This window comes from Diadema antillarum, unplaced genomic scaffold, assembly GCF_040938485.1.
Source record: "Diadema antillarum isolate AM-2024a unplaced genomic scaffold, OU_Dant_1.0 scf00000143, whole genome shotgun sequence".
Classification (NCBI taxonomy): Eukaryota; Metazoa; Echinodermata; class Echinoidea; order Diadematoida; family Diadematidae; genus Diadema; species Diadema antillarum.
The window spans coordinates 2,560,568-2,586,229 of NW_027271032.1; the positions used below are offsets into that span (position 1 = coordinate 2,560,568).

The window sequence follows — 25,662 nt, forward strand, 5'->3', positions numbered from 1 at the left end:
AATGGTACAAACTGTTCTCCATTGACAGAACCAATACTGGACCTCTTGCTAAAAATAACTGCAAAATAATGGTCACTCCATACGATGACACTATATCACCGCATCATTGGACACTGGGGACGCAACGAGATATGATGAACATGTAGGTATACCTCTCACACAGAAATGCTATAGCATAGATAGATATGCTGGTCTAAATATACCTGCAGATCAACCGTGTTGTCGCTCACATGTATAAAGCCCAATCACCCATGGAAGCAACTGGCCCAGTTCATACAGCTGCACAAATATTACGCTTGTGTCAGGAACTGCAATGCCATATATACCAGTACAACTTAAGATATAATGCCATTCACCACAAAATAGCACATTCATGAACAGATTGGTTCAGAGTCATACTACTGGTAATGGAAAAAGAAATCAGAAGAGATGGTCACATATCATGTTCACAACCAAATGATATCATGTTATGAAATGAGGAATGTGCCGGAACGTTTGTGAACGGTGGGTGGTTCCTGCAGCAAAGTTGTCAATGCCTCCCTCAATGTGCAGTAGGCTCCCTGAAAACTGAAATCTCTCTTCATGCCCTGACAACAGAATACAAAATTCTCCCTGATTTAGGTATTATTGATACAAATTGCATACACCAGTATCTCCCTGATTGCGCTTTGGAATCTAATCAATATTGATGAAGTAATAATGGCAGCATTGCTGTTGAGTCACATCATAAACATTGCAACTTTACTTACCTTTCCTCATATCTGTACAGTTTGTAGAATTCCTGGTATTGATGGATTAGGTCAAGGTAACACAGTCACACTGCCATATATGTCAAGCACTGCCATAGAGACGCACTCAATAGCCATAGAAATATTCCTTTGGAAAAATGGCTAGCTCAGAAGTGGCTGAATAGATCAGACGGCCACCAAGAAGCTCTGCTCACGTTGCGGCACACAAACACACAGTAATTCTCTCTGCAGGCCCAGAGCGCATCATCACAGGGGGAAAGATATCTGCCAAGTCTGGAATCAAGCGGTATAGTGTAGCTACATGAAGTAGCTCTGTATGCCTTGTAATGTGACATTCTACAAGGACACCTTGAAATGCTGCAATAAATTAAAGGCCTGGTTCTCCCTAGTCATTCACAACCTACGTACAGCACCTTTTACACTAAATACTGTGAACAGATCAAATTAGATGCAGTAATCTTTATAATTGACATGTGGCAAAATAACTGTTATTTCACAGTATAAAGGAAATATATCCGTCCATCTGTGCTGCATTCATACACCTTGCCTCTTCAAAACACATGACAGGGATTCTAATTAATGGCTTTGCAATAAGCTGCAATCCCTCCTCAGTTCACCTTCAGCCAAAGGGGGCTCACATTTCCCAAGCTACAACAGCTCCATATCACTTCAGATACACTAAAAAACACTGCCTCTAACTATTGGAGGCTCAGTGAAAGCCAAGATGAACGTGATGGGGCGGTTATGACGCAGACAAGATGTCAGTCCTCGCGAAGATGGGACTGGTAGACAGGATTCCTGTTTTGGTTCATTCAGCAAAGGCTCAGTCCACCCTCTCCCACACGGGGGCCACTGACAGGCAGGGGTGGCATACGTGGAGATGCAAACTTTTATTGACTTTTATGAGCCAACTCAATGGCATTACAGTTACACTACGAAGGTCTAGAGAACCCGAGTATACCACTATACGAAGCTCGCTGCCATACTTCTGCAAACTGTCAATCAAAAGGAACCGTTAGGCGAGCCAAACTTATTTTTTCATGTATCTAAATACCTCATTTTGAATGAGCATCGATACGAAATCAACCATCTCTTTTAAAGATTCCCCCCCCCCCCTTTTTTTTTAATGTAACAATCATCTTCTGGAGAAAACACTAACAATTAAAAAAAATTAGCTCTGGCTGGAGAGGTCATTTTCAATTAACCAGTCGTGTCCTGAAAATAATTCCTAGATAACTTGTCTGCCTTATTTCAGGCACAGGTAGATCATACTCTTCCATACATTAAATACCAAAACAAGGACACACGACAGAGCTTTAGCTGGATTCTGAATTATATCAGTTCAACTGCTCTATATCATAACCATGGCCAATTCCATTGACCAAATTTGTTTGCAAGCATTTTTTTTTCCAGACTGCGAGTACTAATTCTGGAATCTAGGTCACCTATTGAGCCTGCCTACCATCCTAATCTGCCCCCCATTTCTTTGTTGTGATACCAACACCACTCAAATTGACATAAATCTGTCACTCCACAAAATGTGTCTTCCAGGATAACAACACTTTGTACTAAGTTTGCTGCATACACCACCGACTGCAAGAAGAGGTTACAAGCTTCTGCTGGTTCTCACATTAGAGCATGCTGCAATATACAGGTGTACCCATTGACAACAAAAATGACCCTATGTATGCCTCATCACAACTAGCATGACACATAACGGAACCAACACGTCAAGCACGTTTTGACATGAGGCAGTTTGGGTCTACAATATGTGGCAAGCGCAACACAAACCCACTGCAGACTCCCACTGTTTTCCACAGATTTCTTCTGTTGGTGCACTAACAACAACAGCAGACATTTACACTTGATACAAATAAGCATCTCATAATGTCCGCTCAATTTTTCTGCACAAAGATTATACATTGTACACCATTCCCCATTAATTCAGTTTAATACATACAGCTGTACCTGTCTTCTGAAGGCACTTGTGAGAAGTGATACAGGTGACACTAGTTTTAATAATCATTGATTCAAATATCTATTACTACACTGCATCAATCACTGCTGTATACTGTGTTTCATGCAAAGTAACAACCGCATCTACAAAAATTGATATCATTTCAAAAATATCGCATCATCATCAGATATTATAAAAATACACAAAACTAGTAACGTTCTCATAAAACTAGTGATGTTCTCTATTCAGTTGAGAAAGGAAGTTGACACAGGAGATTCATAAACATGATTGAATGTCACTGAAAAGAAAACCTGACAGATATGAATGAAAACACATCACAACTCTGTTAAAGCACTTGCTCAATGCACCTTCAAGAAGACACACTGGACAGCCACTTTAAAACTGGAGTGTTGGGACAGAACTCTCAGCACTGGTAACGATGGCATAATAACATGCACCCTGCTGTCTGAGCAAGTACATCGTTGCATTTGAATGTTGTGTGCGAACATAGAGTTACATATATACAAACAGCAGCAAAAGACAGTGGTATGGTTTTAATGAATGTACACAGCAAAGCCTGTACACAGGGTGACACAATTCTTGTACCATTACTCATTTTGAAGGATTGTGTGTACAGCGTCTCTGATCTGTGCATTCCAGTGTATGCATCGCACATACCAAATGTAGCACACAGGAAGTCCACACTAAATCAGAAAAGCAGGGCATTTCATCTCTATGAAACAGGTAATTCAAACACTGGTAATATTATAGCAACAGACAAATATATGAGGAATTAATATCAATTCAGAGAGAGCTCTATCAACAGCAACCCGAGTAGGTATGTTTTGACACTGACAATTACAACGATGGCAGTCTCTTGCATGTGTTCCTTTTGTTCTGCATTTAATGCATCAGTTTGTCATGATATCGTGCATGAACTATCTAACAATTCATGATCAAGTAACGAATCAAAAATTCTGATGAGTATTGCTTTAAAACTACAGGTACATTAATTTGCATCAACTCTGTGTCACTTCACCTTATACTAGTATTTGTATCCATTTTTATTTTGGGTAAAAATTCACAAATTAACAAATATATGTCAAACATGCCGTCAACTGACTATGCTACCACTATCAAACCACTTTTGTCTTCTCCATATTTTCATTCTGAAAAGTCATCTGCATAGAGCCTACAGTGTATGTCCATCAGCCATCACTATCATGAAATGGAAAACAAAAATGTGCTGTATTAACCTGTACTGGTACTGTATACGCCATATATTTCGCGAGTCTAAATTTTCGTGAATCAGGAATTCCCGACAATTTCGCGAGTGGTTAAATTCGCGATCGTGGAGTCCTGCACTGAACGGAGAAATGTACACACGTACAAGTGTGTCACATCCACATCGGGATCAGTCAATAATTTTGCGTGTTTTTAATTTCGCGAATAGCACCCGACTCGCCAAATTTGCGAAAATAAAAACCTTGTGAAAAATTCGGCGTATACAGTATTCTGAATGTGTTCTGAATGTGTTTGAAACCAAACCAATGCTTCAACACTCAATCTACTCGTCACAGCTAAGATATCCAGTGTGAAATAGTACCTTAACGCACTCAGGGTAAAGAGACAATGTATCCAATGGCCTTGATACAGAATCAACAATAACGTGGTAACAAGTTCACAATGTTCAAATCAACAGTGTGTCACGAAGCGTGCATTGAATTTACACTCTTTTCCTGGAGAGCCAGTTCTACTTCTACAGTCAAAAGTCTTCCTCATTGATAGTGTGGTGGTGCATTGAACCCCTAATGGCAGATGCATGTGCTTGGAAGTACATATATTGTATTCATTGAAAATTCCATACTGAGAGAAATATTTACAGATCCCCATGACCTGTGCCACAACATTTTTTTTTTTTTTTTTCACATGGCTAACCCTTGTGAGAAGTTCTTCATGTAATAGGAGGCCATCATCAATTTCTGCCTTCAGACTCACTTAGTACTAGTACTTTGCTCAAGCAATAGAAAAGTAAAGCAGGAAGTAAATGAATATCAATTTATACATGTATCAGTACGCAATGCAAAAGTGCAAGATTCCAGCTGGATATCTCTTACACTGATTTGTTTTTAAATTACTTCCTTGTCATCTGACACCAATACAGTCAAATACTCTCTACAAATGTTTTATTTGCAATTATCATTTGACACACAATCTACATGTATGTTGTTTATTTTTCATCATGTCATATATAAAGCACTATCTGCACACAACAGTTATACAAAGCTCTGTCACCTATCTGTTGGTAAATTTCAGAATCTGTCAAATTTAGTATTACTGCCTCAAAAGACTGTAACACTTAAAACATACTGACAGGCCCACAAAAACTGTGTCAAGCAGTGCCTAGAATCTTATCCCCCTTTTGTTGTTGTTATTTTATCCAGACCAAAGGATATGTTATGCACATACATCTTGTAAGCATGCACAAGCATGGTGTAAGAATAGAGGTGTGGAAGACATACCAATATCTCCATACTACGTTGTATATTACTAGATTTTGTCCGCCATGTAGTCATGGCTCATGGGGAGATTTACAGGCTATAATTCTCGCTCATCTCAGCAGGAACAGAAACAAGGAAATATTTAAGATGGAAAGTCTAGAAGTACTGTGGTACACTAATGGCCACTTCTAGAAGTAGGACACATGCTTTTGTATTACTGTAGGACAAAATGTGAGCCAATTTTTAAACCACCCTGGGAGCTAAAAAAAAAAAAAACCCAAACAAACAAACAAGTTCCAATTTTGCTCATACTGCCTACACATCTATTTCGGAATCTACCTGAATTATTTTTGTAAGGATCTCTGATAAATCAATGCCTGCACTGCTGAAATTCCATTACATAAACATCTACAGTACAACTGAACTGAGTCATGTGCGTACAACAGTATAAAGAAAATGTAAAAGAAAATTCAACATATTTTCACTTTTTTCGCATAATAAAAGAGCTCTTGACTTGCCTCTTTCTAAAGGCAGGGAGAATAATATTGCCCATAACATTTGTCGGTAACGAGTCAGGGAATGCGTACTTTTTTTCAAAAGATGGAATTTTGTGAAATTCTCTTTATATTTTCCTTATATTGTTGTACGCAAGTTATTCATTCACTGCAGTAGTCTTCTCATCCATGCTGCACAAAATTTTTAAAAATTCATAACATTTGAACGGATTGTCTGATTTTCCTCAAACTTTCAATGATGTGTTCTACTAATATTGCTACATTCTCTCAATCCTTATGTTTATAAAGGTGAACTTGTCCTTTAAATACAACTTTGCTGCACAAATCAATAACAAGCGCGCATTCATTCACTCATTTTACTATCACAAACTTTAATTGATCACTTTCACATTGCATAAGACTGGATTACTGTGCCACATTATAATGTACAAGTCAACCATTCACCTTTCACAAAATAAATGAATAAATAAATAAAGAAACAAACAAACAAACAAACAAACAAATAAATAAATAAATAGTTGCCATTTCTGCACTGTATTCAAGAATCGGTGTGGTTTTCGCACTCATGACCATTTACTATTTGTATAATGTAAAACCAAGAGAACAAATGGGTTTCCATGAAGGAAATGGCGTTTGTTTGGCAATTTGTCAATCTGGCAGCAGATTTTCACTCTGCACTGCGAGAAGTTTAATTCTTACACCCTTTACGCAGTTTCACATGGCACAAAGTTACCACTCTGTTGACTCAGGGCACTCCCAGTATAACTGTGTGAAGGAGTGCCCCAGAGTTAATACAATACGAGCCTTCCATTTAGGCTTCATTTCAACTCATCTGACATCTTCAAATTAATCTAGTTCTGGACTATTTCAGGAATCTATTTGCTGTCCCTCGTTGGACTTCATAATTAACCTGTTCCTTATGGGAACTGGTATACCATGTTCCCAAAATGTAGACAAGCATGTCCTCATTCATGGCGTACTAATACTGTACATTCATGCTTATTTGTGTTATGCTGACTAGAAAATGAGTTTCTTCTATCATATTTGCTCTCTTTCTATTTATCAAATCTGTGCACATTTTTTTTTTTTTTTTTTTTTTTTTGTATTCCTATTTTCCGGCAGAGTAGTACACTAAGTGTCTTGTTTTGCACTATCAATAAAACTCATATGAAGATGTATGCAGCAATCAAGGCTGATTTTGACTTTCAAAAACAAAGTCAAACAAAGAGGTCCCAATAAAAGGTGGGTCCCAGCTTTAGGACCTCTTTGTTTTTGGATATCTCATCCATTTCAAAACCAATTTTCAGAAAATCAATTTTGAAATCCTCTTAGAATTGTATGCTCTTTACTATTTCATAAGTAGTTTCTGATTACCTCACAAAAAAGTTGGAAATCTGAAGCCCTATCTAAACCAAAACTATACCATCACTAAGCGATCAGATTCTAGACAGCTTATTCTGTACAAAGCCCTAGATTCTATTGCTGCACAGAGAGCCCCAACAGGGCTGTTCCAGTCCTCATCGAAACACTTGGCAACCTGCTGGCAACTCAGTGTGATGAGACAGGTTTTGAATTAATTAGGTCCCACATCATACATGTTTGGTTACTCAGACCTATCAAAATCTAACCTTAATTATTTCTGCTTTATTTTGGTGTCATAAATTTTGACTTGCAAACTCAATTTTCAACCCATCGAAAATGAAGATTTATTGCTATGTCTGCACACTGTAGATCACTTCTGCAGTTATTCGCTCAATAAAGCTGGGAGTTACCTGGATGGTCATTGCTGCATTTCAGTTTTTATTAAGGCACATGGTCCCGGTGGTTTAGTCGAATGCGTACGCAGGCGCACGGCACAAGTTTCCTATTGAGACCTACATGTACGCTATCTACTCCTCTTTAGTGCTTACGCTTTGATTATTTCCCAGAGTCCAAAGAAGTCCGATCCACTGTAGTCAGTGGTCCAATCACAGCTCGGCTCATGATTCGGCTGAGAAGGACGACGGCTTTAGCAAACTTCCTTTGTGACGTCATACTAAGAAGCACATATGCACACACCCTGGCAGTAGAACAGACTGCGTGAGGCGCAGAGAAGACAACGAAGGCAACGTTACCTAGCAACACCTACACGCTTTACTCTTGATGACAGCTTTACTTCGGCAATCTTCATATCAATGCTAACGGTGATCGGCAGTATCATCAAGAGCGCCCCCACACCAAATGGAACACTCATGCATTGTTCACACGGAAACGACCACTGGAGCAGACAATCAAAAGTGACACACACGCTGCGCTCGCTATGAAACAACGTGAATTGCGTGTAGATCTAGTGCAGTAAAGAAAAGGTTTTTGCAGTGTTACAAAAATGCAGAATTTGTCCCATGGATATTGTGTGATGGCTTGGTACCGTCTGGTATGGATTGTAATACCAAATTTAAGTCTAAACAATCAATTTCATGTGTGTAAAACGTACAATTTGCAGTAATTAGACTGTAGTATCTTTTAATGCCTTGTTGCTGTTTCTGAGGGGTGTCCCTTTGGAATTAGCAGGGCTGCAAACCAGTCTAACTCATTCTACTTGGTCAGACTCGTCAGAAACCCAGTTTTTCCATTTTTTTTACTGGACAATTCCTGAAAGATTTTACTGGTCCGACAGTGATTTTGGATTTTTACTGATCGGGGACCGTCGGACCAGTGCCAGTGTTGTGTCAGTATGTATGGAAACGTACGGGTAGCGACTTGTTCAAGACGCAGTCGGTGCGCACAGCGTTTCTAACGTTACAAAACTTACATATTAAAAATATTATGATCATTACATTTCCACACAGTAGTACGTGTAACAATTAGCCAGTAGGCCTACACACACTCACACGAGCCACAGTCAGACAACAGTGTCAATAAAAATAATATGAACATCACAAGGCAGTAAAATATTTGATAAGATCTAGATCTAGAAATTAGAAACTGCTAACTCATTGGGGTCAGAACCATTGATCTTTCTCTACGTCCGACTCATAGTCATAGTATAGCCATGGCCAGGCATGGTCACACTGCTAGACCACCCAGCTACAGCTGGCGCCATCCCATGTTCAACGATAGGGTTCCGTGTATCGTCCTGCGGCAAGCCCGATGAGTACACGGGGGAGGCACCAGGCTGCTAGCTGCGCTTCTCACATCACATACAGTTAATACGCAATACACTGCATAATGTGCACTCGTCGCGAAGCAGACGTACTTCACGCTAGGCCTATGGCATGCTGATACCGCGACGTGTGGTAGAATATTCAACTCGTTGGGTAAACCCAACGTACGTCGTACAGAGTCAACCTCAGGTGGCTGTAAATTAGTTCACCATTCGATGATAGCTATATTTTGCCCTGTAAGATATGTCATAAAATAATACTTACGATCCTGGGGGTCGTCAAAACTGCCTGCAAGTAGGCTCAGGTCTGAAACGGAAGAAAACGTAAAATCAGAACAAATTCGATGCACACCTTTTTCACAGAAGGAAGGGTCAAAGGCATAAATACTCACCCGCCATGATGAATAAAGCACGAGGCAATTTATTCACTTATCTGATTGGTCAAAAGCGGATAGTCTCATACAAGTCGTGGTGCATTTCATGCTTATTTCAATGTCTTTAGAGGGTGACAGCGTGAAAGTTTGTCTGATGTCTGGGAAAGTATAATTTGGCGAATACAAGAAAATGTGCATGGTTAGTACAGTTATGATAGATTTCCACCGAGGACACCTCTTATTGTGTCTGCTCAATCCATGAATATCAGTGAATCTTTTGACTTAACAGCCAGGGCTATGCATAAGTCAGGTAGTTTGCGTAACGATTGTACACGTGTCAGGCCCTATTTTATTTTTCATGAATTTTGTAAGATACCAGTATACGTACCATAACCTCCAAATGTAGTTGGAAGGGCTGTCTTCTTTCTTACTGTAATAATATCTTCGCCTAATATATCTTGACGAGACCAATGAAGAACATTTTTTACAATTTATGTGAAAGGCCTTCTCGAAATTGTGACATTTCACAACTTCATAACTCGACTAGGTCTGAAAACGAATCGGGGGGGGGGGATAATTTAACTAGATGGCAACACGCTTAGGAATATTAGTAGTCCAATGCGAATGACCAGTCATGATATTTGAAAGCAGACCAATTTCGTATTGAATGTCATGTGATTTTTCAAAGTTTTCATAATGTTTATCCGATTTACCTGATTTTTTGGTGATGTTTGTAAGTGTCAATATATTCATAGTATATTTTTCTATGTGGCTATAACAGCTGTATATCCCATTACATTTTTTACTGATTACAGTGCTCACTCGTGGAACAATAGCATTAATTATATATGAGTAGAACATGCAGTAGTAATTTTGTCTAAATCAACGAGTTCAGTGATGGAACTTCCATTTTTCAAAACAATGATATTTGTTGCTTGCCATCATGTTTTCTTTCTTATAAACAAGAAAATTTAGTAAAGACTTAATGCGTGGCTAATAAATAGGGGCCTAACTTGGTAGTGTGTAATATAGTATAATGTACTGCAATTTTAATGAAAAAATGCACCTGATTTATCTATTTCTGATTTTGATAAATTAAACATTTGCATTTTTATATCATTAGGCCTAACACTAACTTATTATGCCATCAGTCTTTCACTTTTCTTTGGAGCTGATTTCTTTCCTTTTTACTGCATATTATATAGCAATGGTGGATCTACTTATAGTGTGGGGGAGGTGCACTGGTCACGCACCCCCTTAGTAATTTCGTTAAAATAAAAGAAATAAAAGGGAAGAAATTGCTTGTTGGTTGATGAAACCCAGAAGTGTGCATGAGAAACGGATTTAAAAAATTGCACTTTTTGTTTCTGTTCTTTGCTTGTCAGCTGATCAAACCATATTTTTTGCACTCCTCACTCCCCCGTTTTGGAATTCCTGGATCCGCCACTGTTGTTCAGTGGCTGCAGGGCTATAGGACATTTTGTAAGGTGGGTCGGCTGCTGGTGGGGCGGGGTAGGCAAGGGTAAATAATTATGGTATACCCCCCACATCAGACGGGAAGAATTGAAACCGTGAACTTTTTGAAGTGTGTTGGGTATCAAGGTGTTTTTTTTTTCCAAGTTCTGATTTTCTTTTTTTGTGTGGGGGGGGGGGGGGGGGGGCTTGGAATGCAGCAGTTCTCCCGCCCCTAATAGGCCTCCCTGTTGTGGGTACTTTGATGCCCATCTTAGCATTCAACTGAGTGGAAATTAAAGGGGCTGCAACAGTACTGGTTGAGGTGAGGGATTCGTGTTTTGAACGTTCCTAAGTGAGATCATGCATGAGAAACTTCTTATGAAATATGAAAGAGAATGTAATATTAAGTAGGATTCAACGTTTATTTGATGAAAATTGGTTTTCAAATGGCTGAGATATCCAAAAAGGTGATAACAATAAAAGGCGACAGGCCACAACTTTATTAGGATCTTTTTGTTTCACCTTGTTTTTTGGCTATCTCATAATAGCCATTTCAAAACCAATTTTCATCAAATAAACTTTTGATACCCCTTAGAATTGCATGCTCTTTGACACCTCATAGAGTGGTTTCTGAATATCTCGCAAAATGTTAAAAGCTAAATCCTTGCCTCGACCAGAACTGTACACACCCTTTAAGTTATGGTCATACATGCACTAAATAGTTAATTGTTATTTACAAAGTACATTGTATATAGCTTATTTGCCAGGACTTCGCACTATAACATTCTGATGGTGAAGAGTGCTTTGGTTTGGTTTGCTTTGTTTTTGTGTGTTTTTGTTTAGCATGTGTGTTTTATCTGTCTGTCTGTCTGTCTGTCTGTTTGTTTGTTTGTTTGTTTTGACGCGGCGGACGTCACAGAGAGAGGGGAGAGAAAAGGGTGGAGAGGAGGGCAGGGGAGGGGAGGGAGAAAGGGAAGGGGAGGAAGAGTGCGGTAATCCTTGAGCAAAGACTACGTGTGCAATGGCGTACTAGTACTGTAGTCCCTTCGATTGTCGACATAGCAACACGCATAGTTAAAGTCAAATATAAAAAGATGTAGCCATGACTGTTTAGTTTTAGACACATAACGAGGAAGAATGATTAAAATGCCACAAATTTCATCCCTTCTTTAAAACACAGTTATCCTAATTTTGCTCTTAGGCTCGGATTTATAAAGCCATGTCGATGGTGTTCGTTTACGTTACGTGGGCGACCACTGCATTAGCATAGACTTTGCACGTAAAACGTGCAACTACTTATGGACGTAAATATGGGTCTCGCAGGGCAACGCTAACACCAGCACCGAACTTGAAATGACGAAAATGATAATCCCTAGGGGCTAGTGTTAGTCAATGGAGAAAAAGCACGTAAATCGCTAACACAAACGGCGGAGCTCGGTTCAGCAGACGACATTCAACACCGAGCCCAGCACCAGCAACCGGAAATACGTAATAATTTTGAGGTCAACTCCCAACACCGACGTGATTTCAAGTTCGGTTTTATCGCCGGTGCTAGTGCTATCTCAGCCATTATGCACGAAAGTCTTCCGTGCTGCGCTGCTACAGGATGTCGCTGCCCGGCGCGGCAGGCCCAGTACCCGGTCTCTCTCCCCATTCGGTCCCCACAGCGCCGCCGCGCCTGCTGTGATGCTCTAGTCGTTTATGCCACAGCCGTATTCTCGTATTCTTGTCTTTGTAGACTTTCTTCGGGAGTGGCCTATGTTATGACTGTGTCTCGCTGGGACTTTGAAGAACCTTTTCGAATCTATCGTTCTACCGCATCTGCTGACCGAATGGAGGACCAACAAACAAGCATAGATCTGTAGTGTAACTGTTAATCTTCACCTGTCTTTTATTTTAAACATGGCAACTGACACTGACGCCAGCGACGGTGCAATGACTCACGTGTGGTTCTACTTCTTTTTCTAGCCTTGTTTAGACCCTAACCGCAGCAGCGACCCCATACGGACAAATACTACAAAATCTAATGCCAGTGGAATGCGATTATACAGCTTTTACTGGAGACATCTAATGGATAGATTGTCTAGATCATCTGCATAGAGGACTACGATGAAATTAAGCACTTCAAGAGTGCTGGAGTTTAAACTCTCTAAGTTAGGGTGTAGGTGTAGGCCTAGAGGTCTGGATCATGGTCCAGCAATTTGATTTGTTCTTCCTTCCTGAGTGATAGACTGGATAGGAATTATGTTCACAAAATGATGTTGCTATCAAATTCTAAACTGCTAGAAAATCTACCGGTATACCTGTATAGATTGGGGAAATTTAACAGAGTTTACCCCTAATTTCAAATATATCTCTTGTCCATTTGTTAGAGCTCTGAGCAAATGCACTTACCACTTACCAGGCAGTGCAACCTGTCTAAGTAGTCTGACCTGTTTTATATTTGATGAGAAGGTGAGTTTGGCTCAGTTGTGGAACAAGTTAGATTCTACATTCCCAGAAAAAGAGAGCACATTGACAAACTAACCGTTGGTGTTAGGGTGTGGACTGAACTGTTCAGATTTTGACAAGGATAGAGCTTGAGTTCTACACAAGATCATGGAAAATACTGCTAAGAAGACTTCGAAGCCACCGAATCAAATTCAAAGACGCAAAGTTGTCCCAAAGCCCCAGAGGAAAAAGGTTTGAAGCATTATTTTCATATCTAGAATCCGCGAATTTAATCTGAGTAGAAACTAGAAATATGTACAGGGTCTATACCTCTCCTTTTTTTTTTTTTTTTCATTCAAGTTCCCATGTGCTAATATTCAACAATCTTGGCTGTAGCATTTCAGAGGGAGGATTGCTAGAAGAGGGTTGCCATAATCTTGATACTGAAGGGAGGAGATAAATGTCACAGTTCATAAGGAGAACAAGAACATGAAAAAGAGGAAGAATATAATTCTAAATCTGTTAAATATTGGAAATAAGTTGCTGGGGTAGATTTTTTTGAATCCCTCAGTCATATTTAGTGGCTGCTAGTGTTCCACTGAACCATCACAAATATTAATATATTTGTATGTGTTGAATGAATACGTACAACTACAAAAGTATTGTCATCCACAAAATCATAGAAATGTAAAGTAAAATGTGCACAGTGCAAGATAATGATTTACAAGTTTTGCTTTTCGTTTTACAGTACTTTGGTTTACTTTTGTGTAGAGGCTTAGAGCTGGTATTTATGTGTCCTTAATAAATTTGATTGTTGGGTTTTAATACTGTAGTTGAGATGATATCACCCATGTTTTACCATGTGAAGCTATTTTGTATCGGTTTGTTGGTGAATTTTTGCTGTTCTTTCAAGGAATCCTTTCAAACGATGCTCAACAAAAAAAAAAAAAGAAGATAAATGATGGTTCATTCTACGTGTGTGACATCACACACTGTAGTAGTCTTCTCATCCAGCAGTAACTGTAAAGATACTTTAAAAGTTCATAACGTTTGAAGGGATTGTCCAATTTTCCCCAAACTTTCACTGATGTGTCAAGATACTAATAGTACTGCATTCTCTCAATCCACATGTGCATATGAAGGTGGACTTGTCCTTTAACCCGTTGAGGAGGGCAGATGTCTATGGGAAATGCGTGTTGTAGCAAAATCAGTCTGTCCTCAATGGGTTAAAGGCATGACAACCTTTTATTTCACAGCCTCACTGGAGTGCAAACCCTTCATACCATAGTGGCTTCTTCTGCCACTGTTCCTCGTGTCGGATCTTCCACAACAAGTTCGTCAGGGAAATTGATGTTGTCGGCCGCATCGGTGCCAAGGTCCGGTCCAAGACAGGGCGGCAGCAGGGCGGGAATGCCTTCATCAGCAGCTACCAGCAGTTGCAGCTAAATGCCAAGCCCCAGTGGATAAAAATTGGTGATCGAGTGACAGCAAAGGGTGAATACACAGGTAAACAGTCACTTTTAATTATTATTGAGATTATAGATGTAGGATTTGATTTTTTTTTTTTTAAGCCATTCCAGCAGATTACATTCAGTGAAATGGTTAGTTTGCTCCATTCTCAAAATATTAATCTCATGATACAATTAATGTCAGATCTGAAGCGTACAAATATGTTATTTCAAGTTCTGCATGTTTATGTTGCTATTTTTTGATGGAAGAAAGGTACCAGGTACATCAATAAAAAAACTAAGAATAATGCATGTATTTGATCGTACAATGGTAACAAAAGTAAATGATCTTTTCTCATGACCTCTAGCATTTTATCAGGGGGGCATTTCATAAAGCATTTTGTCAAAGATTTTTTTGTGACATTCTTGCTCTCAGCCAATCAGATTTCAGCAGCTTATAAACAGTCAAAAAGATATCTGACAAAATGCTTCATGAAATACTCCAAGATAGATGTAAGAGGAGACCCTTTGAGCTTTGATTTAAACAATTCCAAAGAGAGAGTAAGTAAAAGTTTGCATAACTTGTGCTGATGATTTCTATTTCTTCTTCTTCTTCTTCAAATTCTTCTCCTCCTTCATCTTCGTCATCTTCTTCTTCGTTTTTTTCTTCTTCTTTTTCTAATTTGTAGGTGTGGTCAAATTTGTTGGCCCACTTGATGAAGGAATCGTCTCACCGCAACTGTTCGTTGGAATTCAGCTGGATGACCCCGTTGGCCACCACTGCGGCATAATCAATGGCAAGCGCTACTTTGAGACCCCCAAGGGTCGGGGGATGATGGTCAAGTACGAGGAGGTCACAAAGCGGAAGCCAGCGGAAAAGTGTCCGCCCATCCAGGGCAATGATATGTTTCCGAGCTTTAAGCCAGGGAAGTACACTTCCCTGTGGGCCAACTGGTAAGTACCCAGCATGTTACCACTCCATGTTCAACCCGACTTCTTTAAAATGGGATTACAATTTGACACGCAGACAGTAGAGGTGTAATCAAAATCAGTCATAAAATGAAAACATATTTTTAAGAAACTGGTAATGGTAAATTTTCATGAACAGATCAAATTAAAGGGACATCGTTTTTGCAACAGGAGTCTTCCTTTTATACAAATAATCACTAAATTGCCCATCTTCTGTAAAGAAAACAATGAATTTTACATCTGAAGAGTTTGATCACAAAATCAATTAAGTGCCATTTTTTAGAATTTGAAGTAAGTCCATCATCAGATAAAGGAAAATACAACCTGTCAATTGATACCTGTTTGTTATGTACAGTGAAACAATGAATATTTTTGAAGTTCTGATTAGTGAAGAAGTATCCCATATTTTCTTGTTATGTTGTTTTTTGAGCAGCTTTAATCACAAATATCTCAAATAAACAAAAGTGAGTTAACTCATTTCATGATCAAGCTCTTCATCTGTTGCATCAAATAATCATATAGTTGCAAATGGTATCACTGTGTACATTGGAGGAGAGATATAAATAAAAAGCTGAAAACCTCTATGCTCCGTCTTGTCATTTCATCAATACATGGTGGTGAGTATACCAGTGGTAATCAAGTGCTGATGCACCACTGTATTATGTCATATTTCAGTGATATTAAGGGACTAGATCGAGGCACTCATCAATGAATCATAAATGTTTGTTTACACACACAAACACAGTGATCTGGGTTCACCTGTCAACCCAACCGATGAATGGAAACAGTGGAAGCGGGATCAAGCCAGGGCGAGATCGGCGCCCCCTGGAAAGACAGCAGAGGAGGAGGATCTGGCACTCAGGGCCCAGGTGGTATGTCACTTTTTTTCTTCTTCTTTTTAGCGATGCCCTAAAAAGCTTGTATCCGAGAAAAATGACTAATTGTAGACATTCCTGTTTCTATAAACCTAGTCTGGATGTGGTCCTGACAGTTATGAGATTCGCATAATTAACAATCACGCTTTTAAGTGTTGAGTCATAAGATATTTCCCCAAACAACCTTTAATAAAAAAGATAGACAAAATCTGTAGAATGACGTTCATTGCAAATTACTACATACGTATGGCAAAGTGATATTTGATTGAAATGATTTTGATTCATAAAGAGGTTGACATACATTGTGTGACACCCAGTGCCTATGTGGACCAAACAGCACAATTGCTGTATGATAGCTAGGGTGCACTGGTTTGATGGATCCTCTGAATCTGCAATTTTTATCTTTTTTTTCTGTTTTTATAAATCATTATACTCTAATACATTTCTACTGTTAGATAGTTATGTATGCAGTTGATATCCTGATATCTTTCTTTAACATGCAGACCTCTCTTTTTATGTTTGTAGAAGAGAGAATATGTTTTATATTGATATCTTAGATTTTCAGCATTAGATTGGAATAGATTGTTTTGTCAATGTGTTGCCAGTAGTTACTTTTATAACCTCTTACCTTGATTTGATATTTCCTCTGTTGATAAGTTAGATATTTCTCGTGATTAGTTAATTACTTTTTACAGTGAAATAGTCGCCAGTTCTTTTCTGTCTAGAATTTGACATCCTGACTTCTGTCTGTCAGTACTGCTGATACATTTTTTGGCCTGTAGTGTAATACAAAAAGTAGCTTGTGAAGGTGCGCTTTGTCTTTCTAGTAATGCATAGTGTAGCTTGCGAAAAATGTGTTTCGTCCTTGTACTTGTTTTTTTTTCCTTGCCTCATTTTTCTTTTGCCTATTCCTTGAGCCCTGATCTTTACGTTAATGGCCTATGCTTCTCTAATACTTTTTCCCCCCTGTGTGAAGTCGTGGGCTCGCGCAGCCAGGAAAATTAGCATGATGTTCAAACTGGTAAGCATGCTTCCCTAAAGTGTGTTACATCACAGCCATATAGCAGTTGAGTGTAGTCTACAGAAAGGCCACACCTCAGTCCTTACAAAGAATCACACTGTTTGTACTGGTACATTGTTTACAACCGATGTACAATATAAATCTGCATTGATGTTTGGAGATATACTGATCAAAGAACTGTCAGTACAGTGGACTCCCGATATAACGAGGTCCTCGGGACCGGCAGTTTTCTTTTGTTATATCAAAATTGTGTTATAACCTAACAGATAAACAATAAAACTATATAGAGCGTACAATGTTACGGCCTGAATTTTTACTTCATTGTAACCGAAATTTCGTTATAAACGCGTTCGTTGTAACTGGAGTGCACTGCATAATTAATGCAGACTGCCATAATGAACAATGATGATGATAAAAAAATGACCACAGAGAAAGAGTTTCTGTAAGCTTGGCTGTCACAGTTCTACTTGTGCAACATATTTTCCATAATCTTCCACTTATCTCTTGTGGCTTGTGGCTACATCAGCTTAAAGTGAGTTGTGCGCCTGTAGACTACACAAAACGAAACATGCCATCATGTGTCCGTGATCAACTCCATGTGCTCCATTCCATTCAGCTTCCAAGGTATACATCATGTTGATACCATGCAACACACATGCACCTGAAAGCTGTTGGCAGAGCATAATATTTTTCCTTGCAACCTCACTCCTTCCATTCTTTCCATTACTGCTGTGTGATTTGTTTTCATAATTGCATTCAATCTCTTTCCAATAACCCTGTATGTGCTTGATAGACACTTTAAAGGTATGGTATAGTATTGGTTGAGGTGAGAATTCAGCATTTAACTTTTTGCAAGATACTGAGAAACCACTTCATGAAATGTTGCAAAGCATACAATTCTAAGAGGATTTCAAACTTTATATTGATGAAAATCAGTTTATGACATGGTTGAGATATGCAAAAACAAAGAAAAGCAAAGTGATCCTCCACCATTTATTAGGATTGCTTTGTTTCGGATATCTCAGCCCTTTCAAAACCAATTTTTATCAGATAAACTTTGAATTCCTCTTAGAATTGTATGCTCTTTCTTATTTCTTAAGAGGTTTCTCATTATCTCAACAACAAAATAATCATTAAAAAGATGTTGGAAACCTTAAGCCCCATCTCAACTGAAACTGTACCATCCCTTAAAGGCTTATAACTTGTGTGAAACTTTTTCATCAGTGTTCAGTAATCCCTCTAAACTTGACCTAGCTGTTTGTTGAGCATGCCTACTCAGGTATAACAACTTGCCATGGGCCAACATAAAGACTGTGGTGACACAATATGGATAACCTACTTGATTAGGAAGATTGGGTAATCTCTTCATGGTATTCATTGACAATAAGTTTCCATGCATCTGTGCTAATGAGCAAAGAAAGCATTCCAGCATCCGTGCCAATTGGTGCACAAAGCACGGGAAAGGTAAAGGCTTTGATTTTAACCCATCTCCCACCAGAGTCAGAAAGTTTCATACACTTTGCACAGGGCACACCAGGCATCTGCAGATAGTTGATTAATTCTAACAGCTGCTCATTCATTAACACTGAAGTGATGGATTTTGCATTATATTTTTGCAATAGCACTCTGGTCCAAACTATGATACGTAGCACCAACTCTTCCTTTGACCTCCATCATCAATTCATGTGGAATTGTGTTGCTGTGATATCCTGATACACCATATTGTCTGCTTGGACAGTTTCCCAAACACTAGTTTGTGGTGCTTAGGGTATTGTTTTTTTAAATTATGAACCAAAACAAAAGAAAGACATACTTTTACTTCATTCCTTTCTTCCAAACTTCAGATCTAGATAGGATTATTTTTGGAAAAACTACAGAGAATTGAAATTGGACATATATTGTACGTTGTGGCAAACCAAAAGCCATATTTCAGGCCTGCCAGGAAATAGGCCCATGTGACATTTGTGTGTGTATTTTGTTACTGAAGGTTAAATACAAGCACTATATCTATAAAAAAAAAAAAAAGTCAATAGTTTCAGTGTCAGTGAGTCATATCATCAGTCTTCCTGTTCGGACCTGGGAATAGCTGTCTATGTAGGTCATGTGACAGCTGTGACACCATTTACTGTGGAGCAGTCCTCAAGTTTATACATATCTATGTACATATACACAACTTTGAGTGAAAAGAAAAAAATGCCCAAGATACAATTTGCTCCCTCATTTTGAAAGAGAATCAGCTTCCTCTGACATATGGTGGAAGTGTCACAGCACATTGTCCCTATGTTTGGGAAAATTCTTCTGAGAGAAAAGAGGAAATAGTGTTATTTCTTGCATATATACAATGTATCACATGAACATATTTGTGCAAGTAGTATTACAGTCGCATGACCAGGCTGGACATGTCAAGGCAGCCATATGTTAGATGGCATAATATAATCCATACATTTTTTAATATATATTTCTTGAGTTTCATTCAGACCTTTGGCAATCTTGTTTCATTGTGTTTTAGGAATCTCTCAGTAACATATCCTTCACATGAAAATCTGTCAACAGCATAACCTCAATGCCTGGCTACTGCCCTGATCTGGCTGTAGCACCATTGGGGTTCCCGTTTAATTGTTGCCATCATTGTCACCATTATCATCATTACCAGTGATACTGATGTGATTTTAACCTGTAATATTCTTTGAGAGATTTTCCTTTGTCATTATTATTACCAACCAGTTGATCAGTCATAATCGTGTTGTATCTTCTACTAAGGAAGTTGTGTTTTGCTAGTGTTTGTTGTCAGCAACATTACTAAAATAAGAAATGATATGGACAGATTTTGATGACATACGTGTATTCTGCATATGTCCATTTCGATAAAAGGAACAGGTGTTGAATTTTTGGTGCCGATCCATCCAGATCATGATCCAGATCCAAGATTTTTTGTTTGTTTGTTTTATTTTTTTGTTTTTGGTTTGTTTGTTTGTTTGTTTGTATTTTTGAGGATGCATATTCACTCTTGGCACAGGTTTGGACTCTTGAGTGCTTCGAGTCGTCATAATCATTATCATTACTACTATTCCAACTATTTTGTAATTATCATCGTTGATCATTGCACAACGGACTCATGCTATAACTAACTTGTTGAGACCATCAAACTTACTGGGTTATGTTGCAATGTTATAGCAAGGTTTGCAAATTTAAAAAAAAGGAGACTTTTGTCACAGAGGCAAGAAGAAATATCCTATTTTTACCTGAGTTTGTTGTATCAGTGTCCTTTGTGATAGAAGCCCACCATGGTAGTTCTGTAGCAGTATCATTAAAAAAACAGTAATCACCATCATCATCATAATGATCTCCACTTCATGAATATTGCATTCCACACAAGTGTATGAAATGAAGGCTAGTAATTTTAAGCTGCATGTGTCATACAAAACGATATGATGCTAATCAATGGAACCCCCCCCCCCCCCCAAAAAAAAAAAAAAAAAAAAGAAGAAAAAAAATGGTGAGGATTTCTAATGTTTACTGAATTTCCAGGATGACAAAGGCACCCAGCTAAACAAACCAGATCAGCTGCCTCCAAAGCTTCTGCAGGGCATCTCTGAATGGCAGAAGGACCTTGGGGGTGGGGCCAGGGCAGAGCAGTTGGGGGCCACCCTGAAGAAGCTGCACATCGCAGAGGAGTTGGGGAGGAGGGAGCTGGAGGCGGAGCAGATGAAGGCAGAGCGGGAGCGGCTGAGACAGGAAAGAGAGAAGAAGAGACAGGAGGCGCTAGGCTCATGACGGAAGAGAACCAGAAAGATATAGAAAGATAGAGAACACAAAAGGAAAGAAAAATCTTGGTACAGTGCATTCCTGTTATAACAAACACCTAACAAAACCTTGTTACAACAAAGTAAAAATTCAGGTCCCAAAATTACTATTTACATATATATCTATTCATATATCTTTATATACTTCACTGTTCGGCTGTAACAAAATTTTGATGTAACGGAAGAAAACTGCCAGTCCCAAGGACATTGTTATAACAGGACACAGGAGTTGTATGTAGAGCTTGATGTGTTGACTTGGTTCATGACTGCAGAAAATCATAGAGATGTGGAGGAGGGGTGAAAAAGCCCCAAAATAAACAAACAGACAATTTAAGCCTTGTAAAGATCCTCTTGTGGCAGTAGAAACCTGGTGAAAGTTTTTCAACAGACATTTTGTTGAGGGTACTACGGCAGAATGTATTCCCACGTTAATACATTGAAGAGTTTTGATTTGTCATTCATTTCTTCGATATGTATAAATGTTAACTATCAACCCACAAGGCACAGATGAATGCATCTCCACACTTATGTCATCAGGCTACCAATATCCTTCCTTCATAGGAGATAAAAACAGCACATATTGGTGAAACAGTCATTCAAGTATTCTTCCATAAAAGTTTGCTTATGAATAGTTTTATTCCGAATCTTGTGATGATTGTGTTTTAAGTGGTGACTAAATTGTAATACCTGTAACTTGCCATGTCTTGAGCAGTAGATAAATTGGACCAAATTGTGTACCTTGAGATATTCTTCTTATATGATGTAAATGTGCAGATAAATGTAAGTGGGTACCAGGTCTGTATTGGCTGACTTAATTCTAGCTGCCATACCACTGGAGTTGCAGGAGCCATTATCATATACGCAAACTTATCTACCTTTTAATTTGATTTAATATGTGCCATTAATTGAAGGGCTTCCATTTGCTAACAGTACACACATTTGAAATAGAAATATATTTCTGGTATGTATTCTTGAAGTTTTGGCATTGTACAAAGTTTTCCGCACAACAAAAAGGCTTGCCTAGACTTGCTCAGTATAGCACCAACACATGCATGTAAGGCTGCTTCCAAGTATTGAAATAGTGTCAAAAAAAATCATTTGTATCACTTGCTATAAAGTCCTCAGGGTCAATGTTTATAAATTTGCAGCATCGGTAAGATGGTCTATTGGATCTTAACGGTTACAAGCACATTTGTACAGTCATTGAACAAATGTAGATATTTATTGTATATTACAGTGTCCACACTGTTGTGTGTCATTTTAATGGATCTTGCTATGCTATTGCCATGGTAATAGCAATTGTGTGAAGTGCTTTATGAGAACAGTGCCATGAATTGTACAGTAAAAAGCAGCTGAAAATAGGCTTATTTTTATACTTTGATAGTTGATATGTGTGTACATACACCTTTACTAGGTGCAAAGAGTCTGACAGACTTGCCATTCTTTCTTGGTTAGGAAGCTACGTCATGATGAACTAACTATAAAACACATAACTTCCATGCCACTTTAAAGATCATCCAGGACTATGCAAGATAGAAATCATAACCAACATGCAGTATGTGCATTTGTGCTACCATTGTGTTGATATACAGTCAACCTTGCTCAAGCCAACCTCACATAAGTCAAATAATCGCCCAAGTCGAAGGTCTTTTCTATAGTTCTCTTTATTTTCTATTGATTTCAACCCTTCTTCAGTCGAAATTTCCTTAAGTCAAAGCTATTTCTTCAGTGCGAATAGATTCAACTTAGGCGAGGTTGACTGTAATTATAGTATACAAGTACTTGTACATGTATTCAGCTGGTAAGGTAAAGTGTGTGCTCTATTTTCTGCTAGGGCGAGGTGCGCTGTGCAGCTGAGGGTTTATGACATAACAAAAGGCTTCTATATTGAGAATTTGGGCGATTTTCAGCATGCATAGTATGTATGGGTGGAAATCACTGATCTCTAAAGAACAAGATCATTGGTGGAAATTAGCTGCTTGGCGGAGGTCTGCACTCTCAGAGTGCTTCTGTAGTTACATATATATAGGTTAATACACTAGACAGCTAGTGTACAAGATTCAGAGTGAGAGACAAATTGCTGAAGGGCTGACATTTATGTACATGTAATTCGTTGCTGAATTTCTGGCATTATAACTGAATATTCATCACATGAAAAATTGCTTAGTGCTCCAAAGCTCTCTTACCATAAAGTGCACTGATACTTTTCTTGTTGAAATAGATCATGTTACCATCAGTAAGGATCTTCACCAGAAATTGCTCATTTCTCCAAAGATTCTACATATTAATCAGTTTTTACATGCTTCATTTCCATTATGAAACAAATGCAAAAAAAAAAAAAAGATGAAAATGCACCTGAGCCTACCGCCACTTAGAGATTTCTTGCCATGTCTGATCTTTTGTTGTTTGAAAGGGCTCCCTGATGTAACAAGTTTGCACAAATCCGGCAGAAATCATGCCAGAGTATGCCAATGTAATCAAAATGCTGATATGATTGTGTAAGAGTCAAACATGTACATACATTGTAGTTCCCTTTTGTTCTCATTTAAAGCAGGACAAAATGTATGTGAAAATGCCACTTACAAAGTTGTATAAATATCATTGAACAAATAAAGAAGAGTTCACAACATTTTCAATGAAATCTGTTTATTCTGTTATCTGCATGTTTTACAGATATTGATTACTGGTAAAAAAATAATATTGTATACAAGTTTCTTGACTTCATGCAGTCTCCCAGACATACATGCATCTTAAATATTATATTCTATATGAACATCAACTTCAGATAAATACAAATGCACATAAACACACACAAGTTGCATTTCCAATTTTGTCACACAAAATACAGTGCACTCCCATTATAACAAACATGGTTATAACGAAATTCCGGTTACAACGAAGTAAAAATTCAGGCTGTAACATTATCGGCTCTATGCTTTTTACTGTTTATTTGTTTGGTTACGATGAAACTTTGATAAAATCAAAGAAAAGTGCCGTTCTATAGAATTTCATTGTAACGGTAGTCCACTGTACATTGCATAGCCAAGACAATTACATAAACTCACATAGAACGTTAGGAAAATAGGGTATTGATTTCTCAATAGAGTTCACAAACATGATTGTAACAAAATTATAGTTTTAATGAAATTCCGGTTACAAGGAAGTAAAAACTTGGGCCGCAACATTATCCACTCTATGTACTTTTATTGTTTATTTGTTCGGTAACAAAATTTCGACATAACGAAAGAAAACTGCCGGTCCCAAGGACCTCGTTATAACAGGAGTCCATTCTATTCCACTGGATGACTTGCACATTGAATTCCAATATGACACAACAGAAAGACAGTATAGTGTATTTAAGACAAAATTTGACTGTTAATACACCAAATCCTTGAATATTTCATGCCCCCCCCCCCCCCAAAAAAAAAAAAAATCATACAGTAGTAGTAACTGTGTTTAGAAGACAAGATATTTGGATATTTGATTTTAAGGAGCATATGATCTGCTTTGCCTAAATTTCACAATATCCGTAAAAGATTTCAAAAAAAGGTTGGTTTGAATAGCTAATTGGCTCAGTAAATAAAACTTGCAAGGAAAAAAAGTAGTCTTACTGCAGAAACTAGTGAATGCACACGGAATCTAACTTGCAAATGTTCATTTGAAAACCTATACAAGTGCAACAAAAAATCTAAACGTTACCAATAATAATTTATCTGCATTATTGGAAACATTTAGTTTTTTAGTATCTAAATATTTGACAAATTTGTGACAGGAGGAAAAACAGTCTTCTCGCAGACAGTGGTGAATGCACAATGAATCTAACATGGAAATGTTCATTAGAAAACTACTTTTAATAGCCTACTTGCAACTGAAATAAATTGATTCAATTAACATATCAAGAATCTGTAAATTTAGTAAATTTGTGAAAGAAGTGGCATTAATTTGTAACTGCGAACTGTTAAATCAACCAAGCTTCAACAAAAACACAAGTGGTAAGCTGTTTTTACCCATGATAACTTGGCATCCACTTGTTATACATTTTCTTCTGTATTTGGTGTGTGAGAAAAAAGAAAATAATGATATGATGCTCGTACACTTCCTCTGCAATAAAACCAGTTGATCAAGAGTTACACACAGAGACATACAAACCCATATATGAATATGTCTATGTATGTATAATACAATTTGTATACATAATATATAAATACAGTATACATGTATGTGTATATACATTTGTTCATTAGTAAAGAAGTGTAGAAAGAAGAAATAACCGGCAAATGGCATTTCTAAATAGTTCTTTGTCCTCTCACATGATTTATGAAATATACATATAAACATAATTACACACACATTCACACCATGCCAATCCTCTCTTCTCTAAATACACTGTATATGCATTGTATGTCTTGTTATATAAGCACCA

At 38.1% G+C, this 25,662-nt stretch overlaps 1 protein-coding gene across 1 annotated transcript; it reads left to right on the plus strand.

Moving 5' to 3' along the window:
- Window positions 1–13,961: 13,961 nt before the first annotated feature.
- LOC139721429 (uncharacterized) lies at window positions 13,962–21,290 on the plus strand. The gene is made up of 6 exons (XM_071632743.1): window positions 13,962–13,985; window positions 14,380–14,629; window positions 15,261–15,525; window positions 16,286–16,412; window positions 17,392–17,436; window positions 20,965–21,290. Exons 1-6 carry the CDS (start codon window positions 13,962–13,964, stop codon window positions 21,208–21,210), a joined length of 957 nt encoding a protein of 318 aa, XP_071488844.1. The 3' UTR covers window positions 21,211–21,290.
- Window positions 21,291–25,662: the final 4,372 nt, after the last annotated feature.